At 36.8% G+C, this 14281-nt stretch overlaps 1 protein-coding gene across 2 annotated transcripts in view; it reads right to left on the minus strand.

The window, feature by feature from the left end:
• Positions 1–317: 317 nt before the first annotated feature.
• Positions 318–14281, minus strand: part of LOC114147104 (retinal-specific ATP-binding cassette transporter-like) — a 45837-nt gene continuing 31873 nt past the window's right edge. For both annotated transcript variants that reach the window (XM_028021651.1, XM_028021652.1), the window contains 20 exons: positions 13489–13587; positions 12947–13228; positions 12797–12829; positions 12606–12711; positions 12452–12526; positions 12199–12368; positions 11704–11881; positions 11377–11492; positions 10107–10254; positions 8163–8286; positions 7492–7621; positions 7169–7289; positions 6074–6136; positions 5297–5403; positions 4727–4868; positions 4372–4506; positions 3953–4056; positions 2793–2885; positions 2369–2618; positions 318–901 (listed from right to left, as the gene is read on the minus strand). In XM_028021651.1, coding sequence (XP_027877452.1) covers positions 794–901; positions 2369–2618; positions 2793–2885; positions 3953–4056; positions 4372–4506; positions 4727–4868; positions 5297–5403; positions 6074–6136; positions 7169–7289; positions 7492–7621; positions 8163–8286; positions 10107–10254; positions 11377–11492; positions 11704–11881; positions 12199–12368; positions 12452–12526; positions 12606–12711; positions 12797–12829; positions 12947–13228; positions 13489–13587 — 2584 coding nt within the window. In that variant the 3' untranslated portion in view covers positions 318–793. The remainder of the gene's footprint in view (positions 902–2368; positions 2619–2792; positions 2886–3952; positions 4057–4371; positions 4507–4726; positions 4869–5296; positions 5404–6073; positions 6137–7168; positions 7290–7491; positions 7622–8162; positions 8287–10106; positions 10255–11376; positions 11493–11703; positions 11882–12198; positions 12369–12451; positions 12527–12605; positions 12712–12796; positions 12830–12946; positions 13229–13488; positions 13588–14281) is intronic.

Here is a 14281-nt window from a genome sequence, read left to right on the forward strand (position 1 = left end):
TTCAGGTGGCCAGTGAGGTTCGGGCTTGTGGGCATCCTCAGGCAATGATGCCACAACTTGCAGCAGCAGACAAGTAACTGGACTGTTTGTCAAAGAAGTGGAAACTGTGACAAGACGCTTGGAAAGTCCTCAGCAATGACTGCGATACAGAAGGCAAGTGCAGAGCTTTGTGTATCCATTATAAACTGTTGACTGTTTGTAATGACTATTTAATTGTTGCAACTCGACTGGACAGCAGAGGTCAAACAAATGCCAGAGATATGAGGAGATTTTCTTCTATTTTCTTCTCACACAGGGAGACAACATGATTTGCAATGTATAAAACACAGCAGATAAAGAAATGCTTTAATGCATAGCAAATGACCAAACAGAACAATAGCAATGGTAAACATATTTTGCATTCAGTCAGTCTGAGGACAAATAAATATTTCATGTACATATGCCTAATAAAATAGATTTGTGTTTTTAATATAGACAAAAAAAAGCCTAGGAAGCTTAATAATTCATAACTTATACAATATGTACATATTTAAATAACCCATCAGTCTGATGAGCGGTTTTCTCTGTTTCATCATCAGTCTCTGTGGACTAACAGACACTGTAGTCATAATCATGAGTTGTTCTATCAGGTCAAGTTAATCCCCGTCAGGAGCCAAAGGCATTTGTAGTTTGGCTGTGGCTGCAGAAACCAACTTGGCAGGTGAATAGCCTCACTAACTCATGAACACCTTGGTTAGCAAAAGTTTTAGACGAGGCTGCTGAGTTATGGAATGTGTATCGTATTAACTGCCCATTATTTCCTCTTCACGGGCGAGACCTTCATGACTTTTCTTGCTGTTTGTCTGTGCAGCGTCACATCGTCGTCCTCTCCCGTCTGTTGCTTGGCAAAGTTGACAAACACCTGAACAAAAAAGAAATTCATCCAGAATGCGATCAAAGGCATTCTGGGCCATTGACTTTGCACCAATTCCTCATCCCAGGCATTAATATAACATTCCCGCCAATGACTGGATTGGAATTGTATGCAGTTCCAAACAGGAAAAAAAGCATTAGGAGGTATAAGTTCAGCTCTGACATAGTTAACTATTAAAATCATCTTGCAATGACATCCATTGTCTATAACCGCATATCCTTGAAGGCTTGTGCAGCTTGCAACAGAAGTGAAAAAAATAATCATGATGAATAATAATAAAATCTTTCATGTTTTAATACCAGAATTCTTTGGCCACATATTCACTCTCCGTAATGCAAAGCTAAAGTTCTTACACACTTTCTTGTCAAAATGCTCGTCTGCCGCTAAAAATGCGCAGGAAGGATGGAAACACAAAACCACTTCAGTTTTAGTTTCTTGCACATTTAAGAACTTCATTCAAACTTCAGCCACTTTTACAACCTTTAAAACACCAGAACAAAAAAAAAATCAACTGTTCAAATCCGGCAATGAAATCAACAGGCATATGCAACATCCTGAATCAAACACTTTGGACAAACTATAGTAACAAGTTAAAAAAAAATATGTCATGTGTGTCTTTGAGAACAGGTTTATAAAGTGTTAGTTTATATGGAGGAACTCTGGTTTCAAAGGAACTGTGGTACTGAAGACAAAAAAAAAAACGTCCTCTTTAATGGATTTCAAAGTTTACAGGCACAATTTGAAAAGAATTTCAAATAAAAGCCAGTTTGGAAAATTAAGTTCATTGTTGTAGTAGGACTACATAAGTGGTTAAGTCCTGGCAGGCTTTTTTTTTGGCATTTGTAAACTAGTATGAATGTACAACATGGTGGTGTGAATACTGTAAGTGATCTGTTTTTCTTAAAAAAGCTAATGTTATCCAATTTCCATACTACACATTAGTAGAAAATAGTTCTTTTTTATTATTTGTCTTTAGATGTCTTTCTAGCTCAGTAATTTTCCTATGGGGGTTAATAAAGGACCCATTTACCCTCCTTACACAAAGGAGGAAAGAGTAGGTGCTCCTACAAGGCATATAAAGACACCAAGTCCTAACTAACTGTAATGTTTTGCCTGTATCCTGTAAATGGTGTTGACCTTGCAGTCTCTAAATGACTATTTTTTCTTTCTTTCTCTGTGTTCCAGTGATGCATCACAAGAATCAATTTTGAGTTTTTCTGAGTCTAAATTGTTCCTGAAAGCCAAAATTGAAAGTGATCAAGTGAACTAGTAGTTTTCTCAACACAATTTTGAATTAGGTTCATGAGAACATTCTGTAATTGAGTATTCAATGTTCAATGACGTTTTGTTAGCAAGCCTCTGACAACAGCTCTTATGAATTTTTAACACATTGCAATCTTTTTCTTTTAAAAAGGTGTAATTGTTTTCGCTTTGATTGTCACGTCTCAGTGTTACCTGGTCCAGTGTTGTCTGGGAAACAGAGTAGTCTTCGATGCTGAGCCTGTCTTTATTGGCCACCACCAGCTGGAAAATCCTCGCCAGAGAGGATGAGGCAATTTCATACTGCAGCGTGTTGTAGTGTTTCTCCCGCTGAACACAGCCGGGGAAGGAGCTCTCCATAAAGCTCTCCACAGGCTCCAGGTCTGGAGACGAGCCTGCTTTAGCTGCCTTGATTTTCATTGTCACAACGTAGCCGTCGCCAAATCTGGGTACAAGGAAGCAAGGCACAGAAACATTGCATACTGCTTTCTTTCTCTGAACATTAATGTTTCTGTCATCTATAACGTGATGGTAATGATAAAAAATATTAATGCTAGCTCAGACTTACAGTCACAGATTGGAACCACAGTTATTGGTTAGGTAAGAAACAAACTCTTACTTGTATTTGAGGTGCTGGATGGTACCAAGACACTTGAAGGTCCCGTTGACCATGATGGCCAGTCGGGTGCATAGAGCTTCACACTCCTCCATGCTGGTGGAAAACAACAACAATCCATCTTTATTCATGTCTGTGACCTATATCGCTTTGTAACTTTAATACTTCTTATTAGAGTTTGTGAAACACAAAGTAGTGAGTTTATGTGAAGAGGAAGGAATGGATGAAAATCTTTAGTAAACATTGGTCTTTAAGTCATACCACAAAATCTCAATTGGATTTATGTTTGCACTTTGACTGGGCCATTGTAGCAGATGAATAATGCTTTGTTCTAAACCATTTCCATTGCTGACTGCTTGGATTTGTTGTTCTGCTGAAAAGTGCAAATTGGGTCTCTTGGCTGCTACTCTGAATAATGATGTCTTTTTCCAGCCTGTCAGTTTATATAAACAGCTTGATCTTGGTAGGTTTGTGGTTCAAAATGATATTGTTTTATAGCTAAACCCAACTTCATCCCCGCCCTTTCTGCTGCCTTGTATGATCTCTAAAATGCTGTTTGTTCATTTGTATTCTCTAACTAAAATGTATTTATAGATGCATTTCGATAAATTAAATGATTATTGACAAGTTCATATATTTCTGTAACTCTATTCATTATGTGAAACATAATATACAGCAATTACATCAACAGATGTTTTCAAATCTTGCTTTCTGTTAATTGCTATCAATTTCAGCTTACAAGTAATGAAAACACAACATTTAGTTGCTTAGAAAATGAGATTAAATCAGACCAATAAAAGAAAACATTTTAATGAAGAAATGCGAACCTAATGTAAAGTTTGTTTTAATACAGGCTTTAAGGTGGTTATTTTGAAAGGTAACAAGGATCAAAGGAACAAATATTAAATTATACGGAAATGTGCATATATATTGAAGATAAATGACTCACAAATGGATTGAGTTTTGAGTTTTGGAGCCAACTAGTTGCACTCAAAAAAATATGGGGATTTTTATGGGACTTTTGTTTTTGTCAAAATGTTAATTCTATGAAGAACTTTCCTTCCACAAACAATAATATCTGAGTGTTTTTTGGATTTTGTGTGTGGTTAGCTGCTGACACATATTTGTGGACCAAGAATTGAATTCATCACAAGGTATCGAACCTGTGTGACGTTAGCACCACAGCCCTGCCGTCCTGAATCACACTCATGATAGCGTTCCACAGAAAGCGCCGAGAGTGCGGATCCATCCCAGTCGTTGGCTCATCCTAAGAAAAAAACAAACAAAAGGAAAACAGCTATAGAACAAGCAGCAAACTTGTCTCTCTGAGCACATAGCGGCACACTAACAGAGACCAAGTCCTTATCTCTATCAGCATATGGCAAAAAATCACAGATTTATGCCAGTTTGAACTGAACTGCATAGTTTTCGTGCCAACATATAAAACATTCCAGGCCAGGCCTGACTGAACCCATATGGCTTACCATCTGGATCCATAGACTATTTCATTGATAAATTCCTGCATAAAATCTAAAAAACACAAATAAAGGGCTCTGTAGCTTGTCGTCATTGGCTCTCCTACCAGCAGGACCAGTGCAGGGCAGCCAATCATTGCAATAGCTGTGGACAGTTTACGCTTGTTGCCTCCGCTGTAAGTTCCTGCTCTGCAGCCAGCGTATTCTGTCAGGCCCAACTTCTGGATGCCCCACTCTGCCACCTGCAGAAGAAACAGAATCTAAGTTCAGAGGCCACTTCAATGCATCACTGACTGATTCCTTCATAAAAGAATATGCCAAAAAAAAATTAAAAAACAGATGAAAAAAATAGGGATGGAGTAAACAAAACATGAAGAGAATATAGAGGTCTTTGTCATATGTGTAGCAGAGTAGAACATCCTAAGGTGCTTCAATACGTGAAGCAGCTGCAGTCCCACTTACTCTGGGGATCTCTGACTCGGGCACCCCTCTGAGTCGGGCGTAAAGGTAGAGATGCTCCCTGCCGGTAAGAAGCTCATCAATGGCATCAAACTGGGGGCAGTAGCCCATGTTCTGGTGCACGTCTAGTATCTCTGTCAGGATGCTGCCAATATAAACACAATATGTTACTTGAGATACTGCAGGAGCTCAAATAATATGAAACATTTTTAGATGGCATTAGCTGTATGAAGACATGATGCTAATTTCTACATTTAGAAATTTGTCAAAACAAGATTAGATTCGGGGTGTTGAAAATCTAATTCTCTCTCTCCTGATTAGCATACGTTCACTTGTGTTTAGAGACGAGGGTTAGTTTCATTATTAGATAGTGTTATTTCACAGATTATGTCAGACAGTGTCCAAACAGTCTGATTCTCAGAGCTGTTTTAGGACTCATCCAGCTGGAACTACATGCAGGATGAGCCAGGAGCAACAACTTTTGTCATAACTCTGTACTCTGTCTTAAGAAGAGTTTTTGTTTTAAGCTGGGACAGGAATGTCTTTATTATTCAATAAATGAGCTCCACCTACCTGTAACCAGCCACAGTAGCCTCTCCAGAGCTGGCATCAGTGTCACCTGTCAACATTTTGAAAGTTGTTGTCTTCCCAGCTCCATTAACTCCCAGAAGGCCGAAACACTAACAACAACAAAAGAACGCCATTAAAACCAGAAGCACAGAAAACTGTAGCAATATCATAAAGAATGAATATCAAGAAGCTCAATTTTTTCCTCTTTTATGATTTCACTCACTAATCAACCAATAATCAAAGGGATTTAGCAAGTACAAACATTTTTTGTAATCCTAATGTACCACAGGAAAGGTTTGAAATAATTTCATTTTATGAAGTGCGTTTAAAATCTATTTCTGTTATAAAGCAGTTGTTTTTTTCCACTGTGACCAGCAATCCCCTGATCTGAGGGGATTGCTGTAAAGTCAATGAATCAATGCAATTTGCTGTCACTGGTTAGATGCAAAATATGTTTCCAATCAGCATAGCACTGTATTCTAAATAGGATTAAATGGAACATTAATCTGTCCAATTGACTATATACTTATATATCACATCTGTTTGTTTTTTAAAGTGCTTTGAGATGATTAATCATTAACCGTCATCATAGACAAACTGAATTAAATGTCTTTTTATATTGTGTAGAAATATCTATTTTAACTGTTTTCATGAAAACAAAATTCATTTAACGTTCTGAATTTTAACTATTAGTCTTTATGTATTCACAGACAGACACAACTTGTGGCAAAAAGAAAAGATAGAAATAAATCTCAGCATGGATGAACTCAGTGACTTCACCTCGCCTGCAGGGACTCCCACACAAATCCGGTCCACAGCTGCCCTCTTTCTGCCCACATACGTCTGTGCAGAGAAATGATAATATCTCACTTAATTGGAGCAGTACCAAAGCAAATGTAGTGACCACAAATATATTTTAAAAAGCACTAAATTGGCAAATCATGTGCAGTGTTCTGACTTGTGAATTTTATCATTTTGTATATTTTGGTCTGGTAAATTAAGATAAAAAAAATTGTGTTTGATGGAGTGAAATGCAGTTTGTGGACAAAGGAGTTAAGAACAATTTTATGTAATTCTGATGATCTTTCATTAGTATCCACTTTATGTTCTTCCTTTTTATATGTAAGAAAAAAAACAACATAGAGTTTAAACAACTTGAGTGGTGACAATTATTTGCTCCATAATTAATCTAATAAAATCTCTTATTCTGTTATAAAATAAAAAGAAAAACATGATACAGTCCAATAAGCAAAACAAATGTCAAAATTACCATTTTTTTTATTTTAGATAAAACTTAATTTGTTTATTTATGTTTATTTATTTTGTGTGTGTTATATATTTAATATTGGTATATATATGTTTTATATGCAGAGTTCACGAATGCACGAAGTATTTTATTTGACCATTTTCAAAACACTATGTCGGATCCTTCTATTTTCAAACATGGCTGCTGTAGTTAGGCATGGACAAAGTACAACAAGATCAAGTTATGGTCTCAAAATTGCTCATGTTTTTGGTCATACTGTTCCTTTAAATGAGATCTGAACTGAACTCCAGACTGTTCCTGAGCAACTAAGTGTTGTATTTAGCAGCTTTGTGGTGCTGATGGAGGCTGCAGCTATCAGGGACTATTTTTAGTTTTTGCAGCCATTGTCAGATGGTAGATTATTATATTTATCAAGATAATGTGATGCCAGAAGTAAAATATTTTTCAGTAGAGTAGTATCATAAAAATATTATTGTTTGATGACTGTTTAATTCATGTGATTTATGTGAGCGAACACCTGCTATTCAATACACTAAGTAGTAAGAATACTTTAGGGGATGGGAATGTCTTTGTAAAGATACGGAAAAGTTTGATTTAAAGACTTTTACCTTTGAGAGGTCTCTGACCTGCAGGATGTCTTTCATGCTTCCTCCCTCATATATCCTCTCCCTTTCCTCTGCAACATCCTCATCCTCATCTTGTACCACAGCCCGTTTACCGTCTGGTAACCTGAGAAATAAAGAACAAAGTCCTCTAAGGAGAAATCGACAAGACCAGAGAAATGCCTTTTCAAAAACTAGCTTGAAAAGCTAATTCAAACTAATTGTTGAATTAGCTTGAATTAGCTAATTCACGCTATTTGGTTTTAATATATTTCCAATCAGTGTATTAAATGTTATTTGTGTGTGTTTAGTTAATTGCAAGCTCTTACCAGTGGTCCAAGAAGAACCGATACTGGATCAAAAGGTTGAGACTAAAGTACACGAAGCCTTCCACTAGCATAAAAAATATGTTTTTTCCCACAAAGTCCCACCGAAAAGGATCCATTTTGTGTTCTTCACCTGTAAGAGAAAAAAGAAAGACATACCAAAATATTTTGACTTGTGAAATGAAACACATACACAAAAAAATCTAAGCTTTACAAACAATTTAACCTTTTGTCAAGAATTCCCATTCTTTCTCCCATTAAAACAACAAACTTGAGAGTAGCTAAATGCAATTTTTGTGGTACATCAAGACAAGGCAGTGCATAATTGTCAATTGGAAGATGATAGATAAATTTCAACATCTACATCACATTAAAAAGCAGTGTAAATTTGTTTTTAGTGTATTTATTAAGATAATAATCAATTTCCAAGCCTTGCTAAAAGAAACCACAAAAAGTAATGTTTGAAGGAGGGGAGATGCCATATAGCGGACACAGCAAACATTTGGAAGAAAGTTATCGGGTAGGATGACCTGCAGGACAAAGGTGAAAACCCCAAGAATACTGTGGTGGTGACAGACTCAAGTCATGGGGAAACTGAGTTTTAAACTTTTTAAAATGTTCTTGCATATGCTTTGTCAAAACTTTTAACAAGTGCAACACCATGCAGCGCTTACCAAACCTGGCGTAGACATCAGTGACAGCCTGATTCATGGCCATGTCTATCAGTCCTCGCCCCAGGCAGAAGTGAGGAAACACCAGCAGCAATTTCTTCAGCCACTCGTTAAATGTCAGCAGAGACTGAAAACACAAGAACATGTCCCAGCAGCAACAATATGAAAATACATTTGATGGCATGTAAACAGAGCTCTGTGACAAATACAAGTTAATATTTCTGTTCCATTTGTAAACTGTTTGCTAAACACAACATGATGATACCATGCTTAGGACTTGCTGTAAAATTCTATTTGTAAACAGACAAAAAACAATCTCAAGTAATCCTTTGTGTTGTGTGTGAACGTTTTAAATAATGTCCTCATTTTGGGGTTTTTTTTCCTGTGTGGAAAAAAAAAGTTTTTTAATTAAGCTAATTTTTCAAACTTGGCAAGAATGATGGCAATTTTATAATGCACAATTTTATGAATACTTTTTGAGAAATATCAACAAACATTAATATGACTCAGTCCACCTGGAGAGCATCTCTCATGACTCATCTGTGGTGAGAAAAATGCAGCGCAGATGTTCAGAGGAGATGACCATCTGCTGGAGAATGGGTTCTTTTTTCTATTATAGTAGATTACAATGAGTGTGCAATCTACAAACTTTACCCAGCTTTGGTTTTATCCCACTCCCCTTTTTTTAAACACATAATAAAGTAACAGGTGTTCACATATATCTTTGTCCAGAATATTTGATCATCAGACCAAATACTTATTCTGCCTCAAATGATAAAGTTTTCCACACTCAACCTTGAATGTTTAGGCCTCATTAAAATGTTTTCCACATTATTCACCAAAATCTACCGTTTCTCTGTGACGCATGCTAATACAAGTTTTAATTATTCTAATTAGCATCTCCTTGTCCCCTCTTGATATTTTTTTCTTTCTAGTTTATCAGACACTCTTCTCCCTCAAGGCCTCACGGCAGACTTTAGTCCACATCTGCATTAATCAATTTATGTTATTTGCAACTGAGGGAATCCAGACAATCAGAAAACATGGCTTGTTTTGAGAAATAATTCGCCTCTTACAGCCCTGGGCAGCAGTACGAAACAGAAATAGGAGGAAATTGCATAAATTAGTTCTTTAGCTGCAGGTCAATTTTTTTTCCATCGATGGTATGACAGATACTGATCTATAATTGTTTCCCTTATAATAGCATAATCTATTTATTATACACAATCATATGCAAAACAGTCTCTTAATATTATTGTGTGAAATAATACACTGAAGAAATAGACCTCAACATGACAGTTTTCATTTCTGTATTTAAATAAAGCAGTCAATTGTTTTATGGGATGAGTCCCATGTGGTTTGGTAATAACTGAAAAACTCACTCAAGAATCAAATTGTTTTGTGGTAGACATAATTGCCTGCAGTAAATTGACACCTCTGGGTAAATATGAGAACTAGGAGTGTTAAACAATTAGAACTTGTCTTTTTAAAACTTACTTAAAAACTAACAAACACTTACATAGTTAACTGGGATGTGACCTGATCTGAACTGTAAATGCAAAACATGCATCATTGCAGGACTAGCTGTGACACAATGTGGGTTTTTGTTCCATAGTTTACGGCTTCTTCATGTAATAATTGATTACAGTGTTAAGTTTTTGAGCTTTCAATTCTACTCTAAATTAAATTATACATTTCTTTATTGCTTTCTTCACAAATCCGCTACTTGTTACTAAGTATGCCACTTTTACTCATTAACTTTCTGTTAAAGATTTATTTCTTACAGACATCGAGTACTTAACTTTAATGAAGATGCAGCAAATTTTGTTTTGTTGCAGTAAATCTTCCTCACTCACCTTAAAATTATTAGTATTTTAGGAATAATTCAGGTCAAACCATGAATAAGCTTTTCCTTTTGTTTATATTTCGATTATCGCGTGTCCTTACCCGATTGTTTTCAAAGAGTTCCAGGATGAAAGTGATGGCGCTGCTGTTGATGCCAATAAACAGATTGATGCAGGATAGAGACACATAGGCAGTGCTTGGGATACTGAATACGTAGGACATGGGGTACATCATGGGTGTCACTGACCACCTGAAGGAGAGATTGAGAAATATGAAAATAGTGTGTTTAAAAGGCAAATGTCATGTTTTAGAGCCATAAAATGCTCAACAGATGTGTGACCCCTTTGTAACGACACACAGGAAAGATCAGCTACAAGGATCATCTACGCAGGAAATATGGGTGAGCTCCATTGAAGTAAACAGGCAAAGAGGGCAGATTTCTCCTCTTCAACCAAAACCCTTCTCTGTGTGAGAAACACTAATTTGCCCATGAAGCAATGGGAATCTTGGATTAAAGAAAAGGAACAGCTCACACCTCAGAGGTTAGCACAAAACACAATTCATGCCATGGCAACAGTTAATAGTGTGAACAAAACACAAACAACCAGATGAAAGCCACCACCACACCTGGTGTTTGTGAGCATAACCATCTTTTAGGTAAGAAAAACTTTTTTTACATCATATTTTTTATTTTATGTGTAATCTGTCAGTAGAATATGTTGATGTTCAAAGATCCTGTTAACTCCTGGTGTCAGACAAATAATGTTTTCTATTCCATATCAATGACTTTTCTATGCATGTGATCCTTCTGTGTCTTTAACATCCATGTTTGTTCAACTGTTTTGAATTACGGACTTTGCTTGTGACAGACCTCTTTTGAATTCCTCCATATTGGGTGTTTTTTAGATCTGTATACTACTGCTCTCAGAAAATATTTCTCCTGACTTCCTTTTCCCTGAAAAATATATTTTGTCTAAATCTTCCCTTTATAAAGTCAATTTTGAGATAGAGACTTTATTATTACTACTTTTATCTGAGATCAACTTTGGGTAGACACATAATTTTTATCTAGTCTGCCTTTTCGGCTGCCTTGTGTTTGCAATTTTTTCCTGCCACACTGTTTACCAATTTTTTCCAATATTGTGATGGGCAACACATCTAAACACATTTGAAAAGAAAAAAATCTGTTGAAATTAGTTGTTTTTACTCTCTCAGGCGTTTAATTTTCTTTATAAATTTATAAATTCGGATGAGACAAGATGGATTTCTCCAAACTATCTGTTCCAGAAACACAATTTGCACTTTATTTCAAAAATGCTTTAAACATTTACTTTTTATTTAATGAAACTACATTTTAAAATCAGCAGCTTACCCATAAAGAAGAAGAAGAGCTATTAATGCTGGGAGGTTAGTTGGTGACGTGTAACACTTTTTATCAAATGCCATGAAAATGCCAACCACCATTGCAGTGCTGAGAAAGTAATTCATCTGAGAGAGAAATAAAAGATGATATTATAAAGCAAAATCTGCAATAAAAAAAAACTGCAAATAAACAAATTAAAGATTATATAAAACTCATACTATCACAATATATTTTAAGAACTTCCTTTTAATCTGGAACTCTATAATTAAAACAATATTTATTAAAAAACACACACTTTTGTAAGCAATTTTGTTTACAGAGCCCAATCTTACTCACCAAGTCCCAGAAGAAGTTGGCCACCCAGTACACACAAGGACTCACTCCACTGACAAACTGCAGGTGCTTGGCTTTGGTCACTCGCTCCTGAATGAGGTAGAGGACGAAGCTGGCAGGGATGAAGGACATGGCGAAAATGACACAGATCGCTACAACGGCATCCACTGAAGTGGTCAACCTGCAGGGAGAAAGGAGCCGAATGAAATCACCACTCTGGTCTGGATTGGATTTTTATTTTAATGAGATTCTGGAAAGTAGTAACTGAATAAATGCAACCAGATTCTTTATCATTTTCAGTGTTGGACTATTCCAACAATGAATTCAAATTTATTTATATGAACACTTTTTACACGTTTACTAATGCTAGTAATTTTTGATCCCACAGCGTACTCAGACTGTTTTTGAGAAATTGTGATTAAAAACTAAAAGCACTGTTTTAGACTTAGCATTTCTAATCCTTCAGAACAAAAACTATAAAGGTGCAGCTTTGCTCACACAGTGACTTCAGAAAGCTGCTCTTTGGTGAGATTCAGAGGGTGATTGATGGCGGTGATCCCATACTCGACAGGTTTGGCGAACGAAGGGAGGAAGGCTCGCAGAATGGCGTTATTGGCCACATTCATGAAGACCACCATGGCGTGCCAGCCTTTGTTATTATACCACACCTGACAGAGGAGAGGCAATTCAACACATCCAAACAGAAATATTTATACGCCGAGTGCAAGCAAGCTTTCTTCATAAAACTTACCTTTACATTAAACTCGCTCTCCATGAAGTGTAAGAACGTACCGATCTCCCTCAGGGCAAGTCTGGAGTAATGACCCTGTGAACATGGGAGCACAGAATGAGCTGACTGGATGGATTACAGTCTAATGTAGAGGTGAAAACAATGAGAGCATTACCCCCGTTATGTTGAGCATCCGTCCCAGCTGATGGAAAACTTTCTGGATATCTCTAGGATCCACATCTAGGATGGGAAGTTGACCTCCTATGGAGAGACCTCCATACCTGATGACAGAAAAGATTCAAACCTGAAAATAAAAGAGAGAAATTCCCACTTCTAGACACAGATTGAGACTAGAAATGCAAGTACCTTTGTTCATTCACCCAGTATTTGCTCTTTAAGCTGCAAAATAATGATAAAGAACAAAAAACGTTATTAGTAAAGGTAAAAGAAGAGAGGTAAAACAACACCTTTGCATCTTTTTTTAGGATAATTATCTGCTGTTCCAATCCAACCTGCCTGGTTCTGATGAGACTGGGGTAGGTTTTCACCAGATAGTCTGAGATGTTCCGGTCGGTCAGATCCAGCATGATGTCTCCCGTGGCCTCCACCCGCTGCCGAGGGGGCAAACCTCCCGCCCCAGCAGGACAGATGGGCATCATGGTCAGCTTCTTGCTGGTGCTGCACTGGCAGGAAGGCGACGGGTTGCGCTGGTTCCATTCAGGACTCTGTAATATGTTGTGGACCACAGGGGAGACGCTAGGTTGCTCCCAGTCTGAGGCACTGGTGTTGCACATCATCCTTGATAAAACAGAGACAGAGATGACACATAACGTACTGTGCTACATTTGTTTTTATGATTTAGAATATTTCTCATGGCATTTGGCACAGTCTCCCAGACTTATTGAAGGCAGGTTTAGAATTGTTATTTCTGCATACATTTTTAATACAAACAGAAAATTATTTGAAACTGAAATATGTATAAAAGCATAGTGTTAGAAGTGAAACAAGAAATGTTCCAGCAGGATATTTTTCATTCTGTACATTGTCTAGATACTCACTCTGACGGCTCTTTTTGCATGTATCGTGTGCCAAGGCCCGGCATGCTTAACAAGAGATCTGTGAAGTGCTTCATTCTGGGGTCAAACGGACGCTCGTTGCTAAAAACAGTGGGAAATATTAAAGAAAAAAAGATAAGATTACTGTTAATGAGACTGGGACTATCCAGTGGCCTTGAATAGTACTTATACTCTTCTACTTCTTCACATTGTCTCATTACTCAAAACTTCACAGTGTTTAATTTGGATTTTTTTTTTGTCATAAAGGAACATAAAACAGTGCATAACTGAGAAATGTGAGGGAAAATGATGTATGGGTTTCAATTTTTCATTAATTAAGGAAGAATCCAAGAAGCCAAAGGTAACTCTAGAAAAGCTGCAGAAATCCACAACCATTATTATTATTGCACATCATAAACAACCTGTATAGAATACTGGGAACAAGAAATGTCAAAGCTATCATAAATCCTGTTTGCAATCTGTCACAAGTTATGTAAGGAACACAGCTAACATCTGGAAGAAGATGCTTTAATAAAATGACACCAAAACTGTCGTTTGGTCCTCCTGGAAAACAAAAACCACAAAGTCCAAACCTCATAGAGACATACCCCAAAAGACTTGCCGATGTAATTGCAATTGTAATTGCTAAATTAGATTCTTCCAAATATAGACACAGGGATGTTGAACATAAATGCAGGCTATACTTTCAGATTTTTATTCGTAAATGATTTTGAAAATCATGTATCGTTATCCTTTCACTTCAGAATGATTCTCTACCCAGTGTTGGTTTACCAAA

The sequence above is a fragment of the Xiphophorus couchianus genome, chromosome 6 (assembly GCF_001444195.1).
Source record: "Xiphophorus couchianus chromosome 6, X_couchianus-1.0, whole genome shotgun sequence".
Lineage (NCBI taxonomy): Eukaryota > Metazoa > Chordata > Actinopteri > Cyprinodontiformes > Poeciliidae > Xiphophorus > Xiphophorus couchianus.